The sequence below is a fragment of the Wolffia australiana genome, chromosome 6 (genome assembly GCF_029677425.1).
Source record: "Wolffia australiana isolate 7733 chromosome 6, ASM2967742v1".
NCBI lineage: Eukaryota > Viridiplantae > Streptophyta > Magnoliopsida > Alismatales > Araceae > Wolffia > Wolffia australiana.
Window position 1 is genome coordinate 14501044 of NC_135840.1, and position 18718 is coordinate 14519761.

General features: G+C 39.4%; 1 protein-coding gene, 1 non-coding gene and 1 pseudogene across 2 annotated transcripts; 1 reads left to right on the top strand and 2 right to left on the bottom strand.

Moving 5' to 3' along the window:
- Positions 1–208: 208 nt before the first annotated feature.
- LOC144704977 (uncharacterized) lies at positions 209–8696 on the bottom strand. The gene is made up of 8 exons (XM_078577556.1): positions 7538–8696; positions 5317–5397; positions 4921–4985; positions 4449–4474; positions 4109–4220; positions 3781–3925; positions 1309–2895; positions 209–825 (listed from the first exon to the last, which is right to left on the bottom strand). The coding sequence occupies exons 1-8, from the start codon at positions 8694–8696 to the stop codon at positions 209–211; spliced, it is 3792 nt and encodes a 1263-aa protein (XP_078433682.1).
- On the top strand, positions 5139–5232 carry LOC144705027 (small nucleolar RNA R71; annotated as a pseudogene).
- A 6837-nt stretch (positions 8697–15533) lies between the features above and the next one.
- On the bottom strand, positions 15534–15606 carry TRNAQ-UUG (transfer RNA glutamine (anticodon UUG)). Its single transcript has one exon. It is a non-coding gene; the product is annotated as a tRNA-Gln (tRNA).
- Positions 15607–18718: the final 3112 nt, after the last annotated feature.

Consider the following 18718-nt stretch of genomic DNA (forward strand, 5'->3'; position numbering starts at 1 on the left):
ACCGACGAAGGTGACATTTTTGATAGTTCCAAGGCGGACTAGATATTTCTTTCTGCTGAGACTGATCTTCCTGTACAAATCAGATAACTGGGGAGATTTTAAGTACAAAATGATCAAACTGATGTAAAAAAAAAAATTATTCCAAAAACATGCAATGGAAATATTTTTCTATTTTTCTATTATTATTATTAATTTTTTTTTTTTTTTTTTATATTGTGATGGAATTCTCCAAAAGACTAACAGAAGGTGGCTCAGGAACTTCAAGCTCCACATATGGTTTTAATCTCTGTCCATTCACCTTTGATGTTTCACCTGTTTTTGGATCCACAATTAAAACAGCACCATTATCAAAAAGAGTCTCGATAACATAAGGTCCATCCCACCTTGATTTAAGTTTTCCTGGAAAGAGCTTTAACCTAGAATTATAAAGCCATACCTTTTGTCCAACAAAGAGTTGCTTATTGCTAATCATCTTATCATGAAAATTTTTCATCTTCTCTTTGTAGATCCTTGAATTCATGTATGCTTCATTTCGTAACTCTTGGAGTTCATGAATCTGCAAAAGACGATTCTTCCCTGCAATATCTTGAGAAAGATTAAGCTTCTTAATAGCCCAAAAAGCTCTATGTTCTAACTCCACAGGAAGATGACACATTTTCCCATAAACTAACCTATAAGGTGACATCCCTAGAGGTGTCTTATAAGCAGTTCTATAAGCCCATAAAGCATCATCTAGTTTAATAGACAAGTCTTTACCACTAGGGTTAACAATTTTTTTAAGGATATTTTTGATCTCCCTATTTGTATTTTCAACCTGTCCATTTGCTTGAGGGTGATATGGGGTAGTCAATCTATGGTGAACCCCATATTTTTAAAAGAGATTTCTTAAATGGACATTATTGAAATGACTCCCACCATCACTAATTATTGCTTTAGGAAATCCAAACCTGCAAAATATATGACGCTGAATAAAAGTTAATACCACCTTATGATCATTTGACCTTGTAGGAATGGCTTCCACCCATCTTGAGAAGTAGTCAACCCCCACTAAAATGTACTCATACCCGTTGGAGTTTGGGAATGGTCCCATAAAGTCGATTCCCCAAAGATCAAACAATTCAACCTCAATGATAGGCTGAAGTGGCATTCTGTCTTTACTCTTGATATTCACTGCAGCTTGGCACTTCAAACAACTTGAGCAAAATTTAAATGCATCTTTGAAAATATTAGGCCAGAAAAATCCGCTATTTAAAACCTTAAATGCGGTTATCTTATGAGCATAATGTCCCCCACATAAAGATGAATGACAAGCTTCTAAAATATGAATTTGTTCTTCTTCTGGCACACACCTTCTAAAAACATCATCCACACCAAGTTTGAATAATTCAGGTTCATCATAGTAGTAGTATTGTATATCCTTAAAAAATTGTTTCCTATCATAAAAATCCCAATCTTTAGGTAATAAATCAGTCACTAAATAGTTCACTATATGAGCATACCAAGGAAGCTTTTTAGATTCAACTAACAAAATATGCTCATCAGGAAAAGAATCATTAATTGGAATTTCATCGTTTGCACGTAATCTTGATAAATGATCGGCTACTAGGTTCTCACGTCCAGGTTTATCTTTAATTTCTATGTCAAATTCTTGTAAAAGGAGAATCCATCTAATTAATCTTGGTTTTGTTTCTTTTTTATTAAGTAAAAATTTTAAAGCAGAATGGTCAGAAAAAACTACTATTTTACTACCTAAGATATAAGATCGAAAATTTTCAAGGGCAAATACTATAGCAAGCAATTCTTTTTCAGTTGTAGTGTAATTTACCTGAGCCTCATTCAGTGTTTTGCTTGCATAGTATATCACTACTGGCTTCTTTTCAATTCTCTGTCCCAGCACAGCTCCCACAGCAAAGTCAGATGCATCGCACATTATTTCAAAAGGGAAGTTCCAATTTGGTGCTTTGAGTATAGGTGCTTGAGCTAGTGCTTCCTTAATCTGCAAAAAAGCATTTTTAGCATTATCATCAAATGTAAATTCAGCATTTTTAGATGTGAGTTGAGTTAGAGGTTTTGCTATTTTTGCAAAATTTGGAATGAATCTCCTATAGAAGCCAGCATGCCCAAGAAAACCCCTAAGTTCTTTGAGTGTTGTAGGCAGGGCTAGGTTCTGAATTTTTTCCACTTTTTCCCTGTCCACTTTGATTCCATTTTTGCTGATGTGATGTCCCAGCACTATCCCTTCCTTTACCATGAAATGGGACTTCTCCCAATTTAGCACCAGGTTGTTCTTGGCACAAATCTGCAAAACTTTTTCAAGATTACTCAAACAATTGTCAAAAGATGTCCCAAAAACAGAAAAATCATCCATAAAAACCTCTAAACCATTGCCAATTAAGTCAGAAAACATGGCTGTCATACATCTTTGAAAAGTTGCTGGTGCATTGCATAACCCAAAAGGCATTCTTCTAAATGCAAAAGTTCCTACTGGGCAAGTAAAAGTGGTTTTTTCTTGATCAAGTTCATCAATCTCGATTTGATTATATCCGGAATATCCATCAAGAAAACAGTAATATTCATGTCCAGCTAATCTTTCTAAAATTTGATCAATAAATGGCAATGGGTAATGATCTTTCTTTGTTACAGCATTCAATTTCCTATAGTCTATACATATTCTCCAACTAGAAGCGACTCTTGTTTGCACTTCTTCTCCTTTCTCGTTTTTTACAACGGTCAATCCCGTTTTCTTTGGCACCACATGTATTGGGCTGACCCATGGGCTGTCTGATATAGCATAAATAAATCCAGCATCTAACCATTTCATGATTTCTGTCTTAACAACTTCCGCCATAATTGGGTTAAGTTTCCTTTGCGGTTGCCTTATAGACTTAGAATTTTCTTCCAAGAAAATTCTGTGTCTACAAGTATTTGGGTTGATACCCTTAATATCACTTAACCTCCATCCAAGAGCATGATCATAGCTTGATAAAGAAGTGATTAATTTCTTCTCTTGATCAGCTGAAAGGGATGATGATATGATTATAGGTTTACTATTACCTTGCTCTAAAAAGTAATATTTTAGGCATGAAGGTAATAGTTTCAATTCAATTTCAGAATGCAAGCCTAATGGTGAGATACTTGAACTGTTAGAATGCAAAAACTGCAAATCACTATCAACAAGAAATAATTCTTCTATACCTTGATTCAAATCATCAAAATAGTACCCGCCATTCTCAAAATCATCATAAAGTGAACATAAATCATGAAAAGGTGAATTATCATCAATTTTTTCATCCTCCACCAACTCAATAAAACAAATTTCATTCCTAGTATCCCTGGGACCTTTCATGAGTTTTGGAATTGAAATCTCAATAGTTTCATTTCCTACTTTCATAGTAACCACCCCTGTATCAAAATCGGCATTAACTCTTGCGGTGGCTAAAAAGGGTCTTCCCAAAATTATAGGAGCATGACAAAGTTTTCCTACTATTTTAATATCTACAACAATAAAGTCTACTGAGAATTTATATCCAGCAACCTGTACAATCACATCTTCCACTACCCCATATGGTTCTCTAATTGATCCGTCCGCCAATTGTAACTCAATTGAAATCGGTTCTAAATCTCCAAATTTAAATTTATCATACAAAGGTTTCGGCATGATATTGACACTAGCACCAGTATCTAATAATGATTTACTAAACACTAGTCCTATTTCACATTTAATCAAAGGAGCTCCTGGATCTTTCTTCTTAATGGGAATATTTTCGGAAATGACCGCACTTATGGTTTCGGATAGTTGTATCCTTGTCTTTTTTCTAGTAGGAGTGCATAGTTCCTTAACATATTTTGCATATGCAGGAATATGCTGGATGGCTTCTGTTATGGGTATAGTGATGGTGGCATTCTTAAATAGCTCAATCAAATTCTCATTAGTTGGTTTTTGCTTAGAAGATTTCAATGCACTCGGAAAAGGTATTGGTGGAGTATAGGCTTTAGGATTAGGATCTAACGTCTTCTTTTCCTCTCCCTCACCTGTGTTCTGTCCTACTATTTCTTCATCCTCATCCTTTTCTTCATCATCTTCTACCACTAAATTATCATCATCCACTTTTTCTATGATTTTTCCATTCCTAAGTTTAGATATTGCATTCACTTTTTCACTATCATCATTCATTTCAAGGGGATCATGTGTATACTCATAAAAGGAATCAGAGAATGTGCTATTAGAAATACCATTATCAATAATAGATGAGATATTCCTAGGATTAATGAGAGGTTGAGTAGGAAGTTGACCTGAATTTTCCATCTTAGGAATTGTTTCTTCTATAGTACCTTGAATTCTCATATTGGCTTGATTCCATCTAGCTTCTTGACTTCTTTCTAGCGACTCCATCCTTCTCATCATGAGTTGCCTTTCTTCTTCATATCTCCTCCTTTCTTCTTCATACCTCCTTTCCCTTGCTTCAGTATCTTCCTGCATTTTTCTCAACATTTCCATTATAGAGGCGTTATTTTGATCAAAACCTTGATTTGGTTGAGATTTATAAGGCTGATAACTATTCATGGTATGATCTTGATCTTGATGAGGTATTCTGGGCTTGAACTGTTGCCTCTGTTGGTATGGATTATTGTTTGCATTGCTCCATTGTTGCTGCCCAAATGATGACTTATGTTGCCATTGAGATGGCCCCGCTTGCTGTCCTCCTACAACATTCAAATCTTCTAATTGTGAAGGGTTAGTATAATTCAAATTAGAACTTGACCCACCCTGCTGAGGCAACCCAACACTATTAACTGATTGAACTTGCTTAAAAGGAGCTAATGCATCACTTAAAATACACTTAAAATTTTCAGAAATATCCACTAATGATTCTTTCACCTCTCTTTCAAGTTTTTCAATCCTTTTTTCATTGTCCATACCTTTTGCTTCGAGAATACCACCTCGTTTCCCAGGTGCATCTCTTGCATTGTATGTGCAACTTTGCCTAAATGCCCAATCCTCCACAAGGTCCTCTAAGATTTTAAAGGATTTATCTGCCCTAGTGTTAATGAAACTTCCTCCACTAGCTATATCTATTAGTTGTTTATCTTGATAGTCTAATCCTCCATAAAAAATTTGTGCTAACTCATAATCAGGAATTCCATGGTGAGGACATTTTCTGATTAATGACATAAAACGTTCCCATGCTTCACCTAAGGTGTCATTTCCTTGATAGAAATCTCTTATAGCCTTTTTCAATGCATTAGTTTTACCGTAGGAAAAATATCTATTAAGAAAACAAGATTGTAATTCATTCCATGATTTAAATTCTTTACCAGTCCCCATGAACCACTCATGAGCTCTATCCTTTAATGCAAATTGGAAGAGTTGAAGCTTGATAAAGTCTTGTGGTACTCCTGCAAAATGATAAGCTCCACAAAGATTAGAAAAACGATCCAAAAAATTATAAGGTTCTTCCGTAATAAAACCATGAAAAGTGGGTAGTTGATTTATCATTGCTGGATCCACTTTGAAATTAACATTTCCAGGCAGTGAGGCTGTAATGCGAGTGAAAGCTTTGTACTCTTTGGGAGCAGCCATCTCCCTTAAAGTTCTGCTTCCTTGATCTACATTCTCTTCTCTTTCGTCTTCCATCTCGTCTTCGAATCTTACCTTCGTCTTTCTTCTACTATTTTGCTGTTCAGTGTTCTCCACTAACTGAGGTAGAAGAGATCTTCTACCGTTCATGCAACAGAAACTCAAAAGAAACTGTTAACCTTCCAGTGAACTCAAAAGAATTTTAAAGAATAGCATAAACTCTAAAGAAATGACAATTAATATCAAGAAAATAACTGAATCTTGAAATTCTTTAAACTCAATTAACTATTTCAGAAAATTCAGAAACAGAGTTCCTCTGTCTCAGAATTGTCTCAGAAATCTTGTAATCACTGTGCCTCCCCGGCAACGGCGCCAATTGATAAGCCTAAATTTTACGGTTTATAATCGCTAATTTGTCGTTGTTTGCTTAGGCTTATGCAATGAAATTTATAATTCCTTTCTCAATTTAGATTTTAGTAAAATGATGAGTAAGGAGTCGAACCCTAGAGAGGCAGTCTGCAAGAATTTCTGAGTGAATTAGTGAATTTAAGTGGAATTTCAATGTAAGAGACTTGAAGAGAGAGAAAATTAAGAGAGTTTATGAAATTTTTAGGATTAAGGTATTGAATGAGAGAATTTTTGAATGAAATTTTGTGTGGAAGTTCAGATTGATGAGAATTAAAGAATTGAAACTTGAATTTTGAATTTTAGAGAGAGAAAGTGAAAGTTTAATCTAGAGAGAGAAAGTGCATGAAATTTGGGGATTTTTGTCTAAACAGTCAGATCTGTTCAAAATTGACAGATCTAACTGATAGAAAATGTTGAATTATGATTAGATCTAACTCTTAAGATAGAATTTTTGGTTTCTAACCAAAGATCCTCTGCTTCTCTCTAAAAATTCATGAATCTAGGGCATATACCTTTCGCCTATGCCTTGGCGTGTTAGAACTTCAAGAAATCACGAATCTGAAGAGGTATGAAGACTTACAAGACTTTGGAGAGGCCCCAATCCGGATCTGAACTGTTGAAATAAGCTGTGTCCTCCAGGCCAATTGTATTGGAGCTCAAAATCAAAGTTCCCTTTCGCCACCTTTCTGAGCCCAATTTATAGTGTTCTTGGCTCAGAAAGGTGGTTAGGATTATTACAAACAAACCCTGAAAATTTCAGGTCATTTGGATATCAGGGTGAAAAGTTATGATTTTTTGAAGATTTAGGCCTAATTTTGAATTTATTTTCTCTCTCCTCAGGTCGAGCGGTTAGAGTGCGACGTGGCGCGCTCTGATTCGCCGATCGGTGGGCCTTTGTTCAAGCGCTGAGCCACGAAATTGCGCCACGTACCCCTGCATAACAGAAAATTTTCAAAACACAATAAGTTTGATTTGTACGCGACAGGTGAGTACAAAGCGCTCGATGCACGAGGGCTTGACACGTCGCCCTCTGTGCGTGGCGCGCACCGCGCTACGCACAGAGGCATAAATCAATTTTTTTTATTCGAAAAACCATGAATTATTCCGCTTTGTAGCAGAAGAGGGCGACGTGGCCTTCTGCGGAAGCGCCACGTACCCCCGGAAAATAAAAGAAAAACAATAGAAATCGCCTGGAAAATTATAAAAAAAATTCCGAGAATGATTTTTTTATGAAATAAATTTCATTTTTGGCTCTAAATCATCCCAGAAAATTCTAAAAAAATGTGGAAAAATCAGAAAAATTATAAGAATATATTTTCAACTGAAATAAATTCATTTAAAAATATATTTTGACTTTAAAAATCATTTTTCCATAAAAATAAAATCAGAAAATTGTGCATAATTAACTAAAAATTCATAAAATTGTAAAAAATCAATTTTTTTGGAAATTGCTTATATTTTCATAATGATAACATGCAATATTAATGTTTTAGGTGAAAATTTCTTATCAATTCCATGATTTTGCATGATAAAGTTGCATGTTATCAATACTTCCTTTCCCGCAGATGTCCACTCTCGAGTCGTCTCCAAACCTGACCGTCCCGTCAGATATCTCTTGAAGATCATGGAATAGATATTTCTTCCCCATCATATGGTTGGTGGCTCCGGTGTCGAGAAACCAGAGATCCTCGTTTGACGATTCTTCATCAACTCCTAGGAGTAACGTCTCCATTTCTTCAATGAACGCCATTAGCAATGTTGGTGGCTCCACTTCAGCTTGGGCAACATTGAGTATCTGCTCCTTCTTCTCGTTGCGACATTCTGATGCAAAATGCCCAAACTTCTGGCAGTTGTAGCACTGAATCTTGGACTTGTCGAAGGGCTTTCGCTCACCCTGATTGCTTCGATCACCAGTGCTCTTGCCGCGTCCTCTTCCATGTCCTCTAGTGCAACCTCTGCCACGTCCTTTTGAGTGCTCTCCTCTTTCATTCTTCAAATATTCACCACGGCCTTTGTTCTTCTCAATCGCTTGCGTCAGCAGAGCTTGCTCCTCTTCTTCAAGTTGACGATCTGGGATCTTTGCCTCATGCACTTTCAAAGACCCAATCGCCTCATCGAGGGTCATCGTCTTGAAATCACCGAACTGCTCAAGTGTTGAAGTAATTGGATCGAACTTTGCTGGTGTTGATCTGAGAAGCTTCCCAATTACTGATGCCTCATTAATATCCTCTCCAAGGCTTCTTAACTGCGCCACTATATTGGAGAGTTTACCGGAGAAGTCGTCGATGAACTCGTCCTTGCCCATCTTGAGATTTTTGAAATCTCTCTTCAGCCCAAGAATTCGAGCCTTCTGAACACTATCAACACCCACGTTTCTCTTCTTGAGCGCCTCCCAAATCTCCTTTGCAGACTTCTTGATGTCGACTTGCGCTTGGATCTCCTCAGGAATCGCTCCGAGGATTGACAGAGCTTGACGATCCTTCTTCCTCGGCACCGTCTCTTCTTCAATCGCTTCCCATAGTCCATGCGCCTCCAGCAACACCTCCATTCGAACAGCCCACAAGGAGTAGTTGGTCTTCGATAGAACAGGAAATAGCAACGGTGGTGCCATATCTCCTGCCCTAGGTGCTCCACTTCCCGCTCCGTTGATAGCACGCTCTGCAGAAAAGCTTCCTCCAGCTTGAGCCGACTCTTCACTTCTTCTTGGCATGGTGTGATATCAACAGGAGGAAGAAAGGACTGCCTCAGGAACCTCTAAGCTCTGATACCAAATGTTGGACAGTACCCTCTTACAGTGGAAGAATAAGAGGGCGAGAGGTTTTTTTTGAGAGAAAGAGGCAAGGGAAAAAAGAACTCATGACTTCTCTATTAAAACTGAAATACAACATACATTTATAGGGAAGAAAAAATAACTGTCGAGGGAAAAACGTGGATCCATGCTCCCACGTTTTCCCGCAACTTTCTCTAAGCCACAAATGAGGAAAAAGAACGTTTCCTCCGCTTACTCCACGTCGCTACTCCTTCAAGCCACGTTTTGATGCAACGTGGTTATTCAAACAGTATCCTACTCTGGCGGCCGCGTACGACGCCTGCGAGGAGGCAAACCAAACCATCATAAGGAGAGCCCAGGGCCCTCCTCCCTTGCGAAACCTGCGCGACATGGACTTGCACGAATTTATTGAGGCCATGGGCCTCGTTAGGAGGAGGGCTTAGCATGGGTGGTGACGCGTTCGCGGGCGGCGCCTGCGGGTTAGATTTTCGAGTCTACTAAGTGTGACGTGGCTTGTCCGGCCAGATGTGTTTTTCTCCCCAACCGTGCCCTCGTATCCTGATTTCCTTCGGATAGTAAGGTTGATCCAAGTTTGGCTTTCATTCTAACTCTACGGGTGATGAGATTTGTCTTTCACATCGTACCACCGGGCAAACACCTCTCCACTGCCAAAACAAGGCCGGGTCGCCGAAGACTAATGGTCCTAAGGCCGTTTTATGCATTTCTTCACCAAACTTTACGGACAGAAACACAATAAACTAGGAAGAGACTGATAGGTCACGTTGGTGCAAATAAGACTCACAAGGAATTGCGTCGTTGTTCTCAGATTAGTATCCTACTTAAAGTTCACGCTCAAAACTACCCAATGGTATGATTTCGTACCCGTCCACAGTATTAATAATTCGTATTCCACAGTACGTCACGTGATAAACCCCTCGTCCTTCTGATTGTTCCTAGCCATGTGAAATGACATTTATACTGTGATTTTATGGCACGAGCTGTTAGCAGAACCCGTCCAAGAATGTTGGCAGAAGCTGATGATAAGAATCATCGGTGATTAAGGGTTAGGTTTTAGATAGCGTCAAACAAACGATTGCACGCATATAAATTATTGTAGACTGTTATGTTATTTTACTCCTCAGAGGTGAAGCGGAGGATAAGCACTCGCATCCCCATATTTCCCGGCAGATTTGATTCGATGACAGATCGAACATAATTTGAATGCGTATCTTATGTGCATCTAGTAAGGCATTACTGGCTTTGCCCTTAAAAAAATTAGACCCCTACATAGATGGGACCACAATAAAATATTTAATCACTCGTCATGGGGCGTGACACGTAGGTAAATCAGATACCAATCTACATTGTAAGTATGCCGTTGGATGTATTTCCCACTTTATATATCTCTCTCGATGACAGAAGTTTTCCTCAGGAAACCGCAAATATGTTTGAGCTTCTTACTACAAGAACAGAGCATCCGGCCATGACACATTACCAGTCTATGACATGAATATGTGTGCGCTGACTACATGCGTAATCTAAAGATTGCTTTCATATTATTGCGATATTCGTGTATATTTTATTGGAAAAGACCTTACATTCACGGTGCCTTGGTCCACGCATAACTTACAACAATGCAAGGCACTGCAACATTTTAAAGTAATATTTATGCCGAGGACTGTACTGACATATTATCCAAAGTTGATTCAGTAAATTCCGCAAGAACATTCCACAACATGTCTAGTCATAGACAAAACTCGTTCTCGTGACCAAAAACTTAGTCATTTGTCACCTTGGATCTGCTCATTAAGCGATCTACAGAACCTCAGTTGTAAGTTGAGGGAATACTAATACTAGATGTATTTAGTCTTGATCGACACAGAAATGTATAGACTTTAGATGGGATTGCGAATGATACGAATGCTACGGCGGAGTGACATCAAAGATGACAGTCCTAGTAGCTCCATGGGCGAACCGCGTTCCTGCATCTTTGTTCTGATCGTGTGGATGTAGCTTGTAGCAGTTCTCCACCAAAGGCTCCCCACTCGGATCCGCTCCATACAAAATTTGAACAGCTTGGCCTTGTTTACGTTCACTATTAGAGCATGTCTATCTTTGACGTAAATAAAAATCTAGGGCTTCTGAAGTGGTTTAATTCAGCAAGGAGTATACTCAAAATTCATTCCGACAAGAAGCCTTTACGCTAGAAGCTATATAATGAATTTATCTTTTTCGATAGTTTCAACGCTGTAATTGAGCGTTGTATATGTTTTTTGCGACACTTTCATTTGTTACGATAAAGGATTATGATGCAATCCGTGGTCACCACAAATGAGGAAACCCTATCCCACCAATGATATGTGGCAGCGAGATATGGCCATGGGGGACTGAACCAACAAAAGGCTGAAGATGAAGTTTCAGAGAGAGCGTGTAGAGACAGTTCAGGATGGGAGAGTTGGTTGGTAGGGAGAAACCTCTCGAAAAGGTGTATATGTATTGGAGACCTTCTCAAATAAGAAGGCGCGTGTGTTGTGAAGGCCCCCTGATGTTCTTTTTGTGATAAATGGGACCAACACAAACAGATAAGAAACTACCTCTCTATTAGCACCGAAAACGTTAAGTGGGACGTGGGTGTTCACTCGCGCCTTCTTTCGTATTTATATGGGCACAAATCGCATAACAAAAACATTAACATAAGTTATGCCGTTAAGAACAAATGTCGCACGAGTTATTACTCATTGACAAATATATGTTTTGTAAACTATTGGTTACAATTGTGAGCCTACTCAAGGGCTCACAGACCATGATATTTTAGATTGGAAACTTTGGTTGAAAGTATAGTGAATAGAGGTTTTTTTTTTCGGACAGTTTCTTATCATCAGTCCTTCCTTATTTCCTGAGATTCCAAATTGCTTTATTCTCCTCCTCTGTCCTCTTCTAGTATACGATGCCGAGAAAGTGTGATTCGAACAGCCAAGCATTGCTCTTCCGGTGGAACTTGCCAGGCCAATAGGAAATGGTTGGCCATTCTTTCTCATCCGATGTTAACATGTACATGTTTCAGGTTGATCTCTTTGTGGGAGTGTCGCTGGTGGACGTGAATTGCAGATGAGTATTTGTAATGCCGTCGGCGTTTAGGCTTCCCAAATCAAATAAAATTTATGATAGCTATGTGACTGCACTTGAATGTATGCGTAGTGGAGTAAGCTTGTCTCTACATGGCATCGGTGATGCAGAAGGGCGACGGTGTAAATGCGTCCGTGCGATATCGAGACGATGTTCTGATGCAAATTTGACGCAGAACGGCGATGGTGTCGTCGGTCGTGCGGTACCGAATGATGCTCTGACACCAATTTGATGGCGGGCGTCCTCTAGGGCGTGCTCTAGGATGCGTTAGAGTCGATGCTCGGGTGCGGAGTTAGTGATGTCAGGCGTCGGCGGTGTCGTGGTCCGACGGATAAAACCCTAACGGGTATGTAACTAATGTGAAATGATGCATCCTACGTGACGTACCTGTACGCCCCGACTCAAGGGAGCATGGCGAACTCCGAGGTCCGAAGGGGTCGGCGGGTGATGGCGACGGTGGCCTCTCGAGCCTCGTAAGAGGGCATGAAGGCGACTACGGCGCGAACAGAATAAATCCGTGAGAACACGCACGTCAAATATCAGTATTTTATGACCAATATGTAAAAATATTGTCAATATATGTAAAGAAAAGAGTTATATAAGTACTCAACTAATTAAACTGAGGCGAAGACGAATATTGGTATGTTAGGACCAATAAGTTAGATGTGGGACAAAAATAGATAAATATGCTAATTGGATATATGTTAGATTTCGAGAACACATGAATATGATTTGTTTGTTTAGTAAGATAATCCAATGCGAGGAAAGCAGTAACGAATACGGGAATTTGGGAAAAGAGAGGAGCAGTGTTGTTTAATTTTTTGCGTGCTCATGAGGTAGATGTCTAAAATAAAAGGCTAAAATATTAACTGAAATATTGGCTGAATAGAGTAGCTTAGTTTTTGAGAGGTTTACTTAATCAGATGAAGAAATGGAAAAACAATATTATAGGATAAATAATAGTTAATTAAGACGTCATCGCTCAACGCAGTGTATGATTTAAAGGCAGAATGTAATAATAGAATGCAGCCTGTACACGCAGAGGATTAAGTCGGTATTTTTTATTTATTTGTCATATGAAAAAATCAGAATGAATAATTATAACCGGAGAAGATCGTATAACTCTTTCGTCGCAATAGTGGCAGCCACCACATTAACCCTCGGTGTCCCCGTCACTGTCGTTGCCATCTCTCATTCTCTCTGCCTCTATCTGTCTCTCTCTGTCTCTCCTTTCTCTCTACTATATTGTTTCTCATTCTCTCTCTCTCTCTCTCTCTCTCTCTCTCTCTCTCTCTCTCTCTCTCTCTCTCTCTCTCTCTCTCTCTCTCTCTCTCTCTCTCTCTCTCTCTCTCTCTCTCTCTCTCTCTCTCTCTCTCTCTCTCTCTCTCTCTCTCTCTCTCTCTCTCTCTCTCTCTCTCTCTCTCTCTCTCTCTCTCTCTCTCTCTCTCTCTCTCTCTCTCTCTCTCTCTCTCTCTCTCTCCCCTTTTTTTTCTCTCTCTCTCTCTCTCTCTCTCTCTCTCTCTCTCTCTCTCTCTCTCTCTCTCTCTCTCTCTCTCTCTCTCTCTCTCTCTCTCTCTCTCTTTCTAAATTCTACATCAATTTAGAACATTTCTGCTTCATTAGATTTTTAATTTATGGTCAGATTTCATCTTTTCCCCAAATTCTTCACTTTCTCTCTCTAGGTTAATTTGTCTAGTTTCTCTCTCTATATTTCGATTTTTATTGTTTAGGAATTTAACTTAATATATAAAAAGCCAAAAAAAAATTTTGATTTGAAAATTCATTCATCTTGAAGTCCAATTTAAAAAATTTCTTTTTTGATTATTTAATTCCCAATTTTAATTCATAAAAATTGTTATAAATTTTTATAATAATTGGGAAATTAATAATCCGAATTAGTCTGATCTTAAAATTGAAATATTCCTATCTTGAGCTTTCTGACCGAAATATTTAAAATCAAAATTGAGTTTAACTTGATTGTGATTAATTAAAAACATTATTAAGCATAATTAGGATTTCTTAACTGCAAAATTAATTCATCTTTGAATTAATTCATTAAAAATTCTTATTTGTTGCCTCCCTGTGGTTCGACCCTTGCTTACTCTATATTCCATACTTAGTGATTAAGGGAAATTATAAATTTTATTGTATAAGTCTAAACCCCAAATCAACGGCATATTTACGTGCATTTTTAGGCTTATCAACCGGCCGGGCGGCGAGGCCGGGGGGGGATGATGGCGTGTCATCGTCGTTGCGTCCGACTCTCAAGGGAGCACGGGATGGCGGACGATAGTTGGCCCGACCGTTCTGGTCAGGGCACTCTTCGATGACGGCTTCATGGAGGAGACAACCTCATTCCCAAATGAAATTGAGTAGGAAAGAGAGGTAACAAAGTTAAGTACCGGGACTAGCCCATGGTTGAGCTTTTATAGTTGGGAAGTAAGAGTCAAGTTAGGTGTGAGTTTACGAGCAGAAGCGACGCGCGACAGAGCGAGGTTACAAAGTCAATCATGATTTACTTCTACACCAAAGGTTCCAAAGGGGCAAAGTGAATAAAGAACTGAAATAAAACATTCATGTTCTGCAAGAAAAAAGCTATGGAAGATACCCCTTTCGTGACTGTTGTCTTGGTCTGAATCTACTATGTTATCTCGCATCAACCATGGCGTAAAAAGGTATAAGGCGCAACTTTAGGAGCAGAATGATGAATGAGGCGCGAGATTACGAGCAGAAGCGGAACGATTCAGGTTGGACGGCGCTTAGGAGCGTGGATAGAATTTGAAGATAAAGAAGGATGGATGCAAGATTTATATTTTTTAAGGGTATTTTTTTTTCAGGTCTCAAGCCGCGAGTTTACAAGCGGGCGTGAGGTGCAAATTTATGAGCAGGACCGAGGTACAAAGTGAAAATGAAACAAAGTAATGAAGTCAAAAAATTGTCTTAAGAAAAAATAAATATCCAAAAATAATAAAAAGAATAGTATTGTCACTGAATCAGCGGATAAGGTTGTTCGAAGGTGATGTCGAGGATAATTATTTGAAGGTTCTGCGAGAAACACAACATCTTCATTAAGATTAAGATAAGGAGGTATCGATCAGATATGAGGCATGGCCCGACATTTTTTATCGCCGTTAGCATATATCCTGGCTGAAGCATCAATCAGATTGCGCGGTCAGTAATGGACCTTTGACCATATCCATCATATCTAGTAAAGGTCGCAGACGAGATAGACATTCTGACTCACATAGTGACATTTCAAAAAAAAAAAGATAAGTAATAGTATGGTAAACGACCCATGTTCTGAGGTTGCGAATAAAATAAAGCCCCATTACTTTGTAACTCTCATAAATGCGTGCCTCAGAACAAAGGTTATTACTTTTTTCATTCGCATATTGTGAATTGACTTTGTAACCTTTCATCGTTTATTTCATTCACAGTGCCCCCCTTTCTTAACGGATAACATTCTTCTATCTTCTTCATCGATCGATTGACTTCTTAGAAGACTCATCTTCACTTCGTAACTCACATGTAAACTCGCCCCTCAGAACCTAATGTCGGAACCCCACCAAACGAGCGAAGTCGCCGAAGCGAGTCTAATAACCTTTTAACGCTACTATGCATCCTTACTTTTACTACGGTGGTTGGTAGGTTTGGGTATAACAGGTCTTGAATCTGTGACCATTAGGTTCAAAGCCCAATGCTCTACCAACTGAGCTATACACCAAGCTTTGAACTAGAGGTGTTTTACTACCTTTTCTTCTCATCATATTACAAGGGTGCGGTTCTGTATGAGGCTTGTAGATGGAAATCAGATACAAGGAACGTCATATAGCTCTTGTCTAAAAGGGATCCCTCAGGGCAGTCCGTTGTCTCCTGTCTTAGTTGGCATCTTTCTTCTTTCAGTTCAGATGCAAGACTTTATGAGTCAAGAAGCGTTAGGTATGTGCGAATGATATAGCTTTTGCTATTAAGGAAGGAGCCAACTCAGAAATGGTAAGCCAAGGCGCGAATTTAGGAGCGGGTAACCAAAGGTTCTCCAACATTCTTCAAGAAGGCGCGTAGCGCTAGTCATTTATATGAATTAATCAGAACTGAGGTTTATTACATTCTGCCTTTATATCATACAATGCATTCAGTGATTTATTCATTAGGAATATTTTATCCTATAATCTTATTTTGCCCCCTCTTCCTCTAATTAAGTAAACCTCTCAAAAACTCAGTTACTCTATTCAGCCACTACTTCTGTTAATATTTGGCCTCTTGCTTATTGACATTTGATGGTGCAGCGCAGCACCAACCCCTTGAAATGTCTTCGGAGACGTCACCATCATCATCGACATCGCCGTCGGTACGCATTTAGCCTGCCTGGCAAGCTAAGGCAACAGTACGTACACGCGGATTAAACTATTCCGGGTAACGGGCACGATATCTCCGTTTTTTTTAGTTCGTCATTTTTGTTCGTCGTTTTCATTTTAGTTCGTCGTTTTCATTTCACGTTTGTCGTTTTGATTCCCCGTACGATCACGTTGTAGCGAGGGAAGATCCAAACTATAAGGATCTTCCCCTCCATCATCCAAGGGGATGCACCTTCCCCTCTTCCCCTTCTATTCATTTTTGACTTGTGTTTTAGGGGTTCATCCACGTTCTCCTATAAAAGGGAATGTTGGATGCCCTAAAAGACCACCCCTTGTTTTGTTGAAAGAAAATTATCTCACGAAAGAGAGGGTCACACTCCAAGAGAAAGGAGGAAGGAGGGAGGAGAAGGAAGAAGGGAAGGAAGGAGAAAGAGGAGGAAGAAGGGAAGGCAGGAGAAAGAGGAGGAAGGAAGAGGTTGTTGCCACCGCTGCTGCCCGCTGCCAGCCTGCCACTGTCGCCGGGCCACCTACCAGTCGCGCCGCTCAAAGCCGTCTTCGCCCGTGCCGCCGCGAACACCACCTCTCTCATTTTCTTGCGATGGGGGGGTTTACAAACCCCAACATTTATTATATGTTTGTGATGGTCCTGTCTATCACAAAAAGAACATCAGAAGGCCTTCACGACACGCGCCTTTTTATTTGAGAAGGTCTCCAATACGTATACACCATTTCGACAGGTTTTTTCCTACCAACCTACTCTCCCATCCTGAACTGTCGCTCTACACTCTCCCTGAAACTTTATTGCCCCACATCATTGAAGGGATAGGGTTTCCTCATTTGTGGTGACCACGGATTGCATCATAATCCTTTATCGTAACAAATGAAAGTGTCGCAAAAAACATATACAACGCTCAATTACAGCGTTGAAACTATCGAAAAAGATAAATTCATTATATAGCTTCTAGCGTGAAGGCTTCTTATCGGAATGAATTTACTCCTTACTGAATTAAACTACTTCAGAAGCCTAGATTTTTACTTACGTCAAAAATAGAGACATGCTAATAGTGTAAACGTAACAAAAAGGCCAAGCTGTTCAAATTTATTATGGCGGATGGGTGGGAGTGGAGCCTGGTGAGAAGAACTGCTACACTACACATCACATCAGAAAAAAGATGCAGAACGCTGTTCGCCCCATGAGCTACTAGGCCTTTGATCTTTGATGTCACTCCGCCGTAGCATTCGTATCATTCGCAATCCCATCTAAAGTCTATACATTTCTGTGTCGATCAAGACTAAATACATCTAGTATTAGTATTCCCTCAACTTACAACTGAGGTTCTGTAGATCGCTTAATGAGCAGATCCAAGGTGACAAATGACTAAGTTTTTGGTCACGAGAACGAGTTTTGTCTATGACTAGACATGTTGTGGAATGTTCTTGCGGAATTTACTGAATCAACTTTGGATAATATGTCAGTACAGTCCTCGGCATAAATATTACTTTAAAATGTTGCAGTGCCTTGCATTGTTGTAAGTTATGCGTGGACCAAGGCACCGTGAATGTAAGGTCTTTTCCAATAAAATATACACGAATATCGCAATAATATGAAAGCAATCTTTAGTTTACGCATGTAGTCAGCGCACACATATTCATGTCATAGACTGGTAATGTGTCATGGCCGGATGCTCTGTTCTTGTTGTAAGAAGCTCAAACATATTTGCGGTTTCCTGAGGAAAACTTTTGTCATCGAGAGAGATATATAAAGTGGGAAATACATCCAACGGCATACTTACAATGTAGATTGGTATCTGATTTACCTACGTGTCACGCCCCATGACGAGTGATTAAATATTTTATTGTGGTCCCATCTTTGTAGGGGTCTAATTTTTTTTAAGGGCAAAGCCAGTAATGCCTTACTAGATGCGCGTAAGATACGCATTCAAATGATGTTCGATCTGTCATCGAATCAAATCTGCCGGGAAATATGGGGATGCGAGTGCTTATCCTCCGCTTCACCTCTGAGGAGTAAAATAACATAACAGTCTACAATAATTTATATGCGTGCAATCGTTTGTTTGACGCTATCTAAAACCTAACCCTTAATCACCGATGATTCTTATCATCAGCTTCTGCCAACATTCTTGGGCGGGTTCTGCTAACAGCTCGTGCCATAAAATCACAGTATAAATGTCATTTCACATGGCTAGGAACAATCAGAAGGACGAGGGGTTTATCACGTGGCGTGCTGTGGAATACGAATTATTAATACTGTGGGCCAGTGCGAAATCATACCATTGGGTAGTTTTGGCGTGAACTTTAAGTAGGATACTAATCTGAGAACAACGACGCAATTCCTTGTGAGTCTTATTTGCACCAACGTGACCTATCAGTCTCTTCCTAGTTTATTGTGTTTCTGTCCGTAAAGTTTGGTGAAGAAATGCATAAAGCGACCTTAGGACCATTAGTCTTGGCGACCCGGCC

What these genes read in the sequence shown, in the direction of transcription:
- LOC144704977 (XM_078577556.1), bottom strand. Translation starts at nt 8,696, where the DNA reads ATGCCAAGAAGAAGTGAAGAGTCGGCTCAAGCTGGAGGAAGCTTTTCT. An exon ending in TGGTATTCTCGAAGCAAAAG is followed by an intron (nt 4,475 to 4,920) that starts GTATGGACAATG and finishes AGAAAAATGCAG; the next exon opens with GAAGATACTGAAGCAAGGGA. An exon ending in ACTGAAGCAAGGGAAAGGAG is followed by an intron (nt 4,221 to 4,448) that starts GTATGAAGAAGA and finishes TATTTCTAATAG; the next exon opens with CACATTCTCTGATTCCTTTT.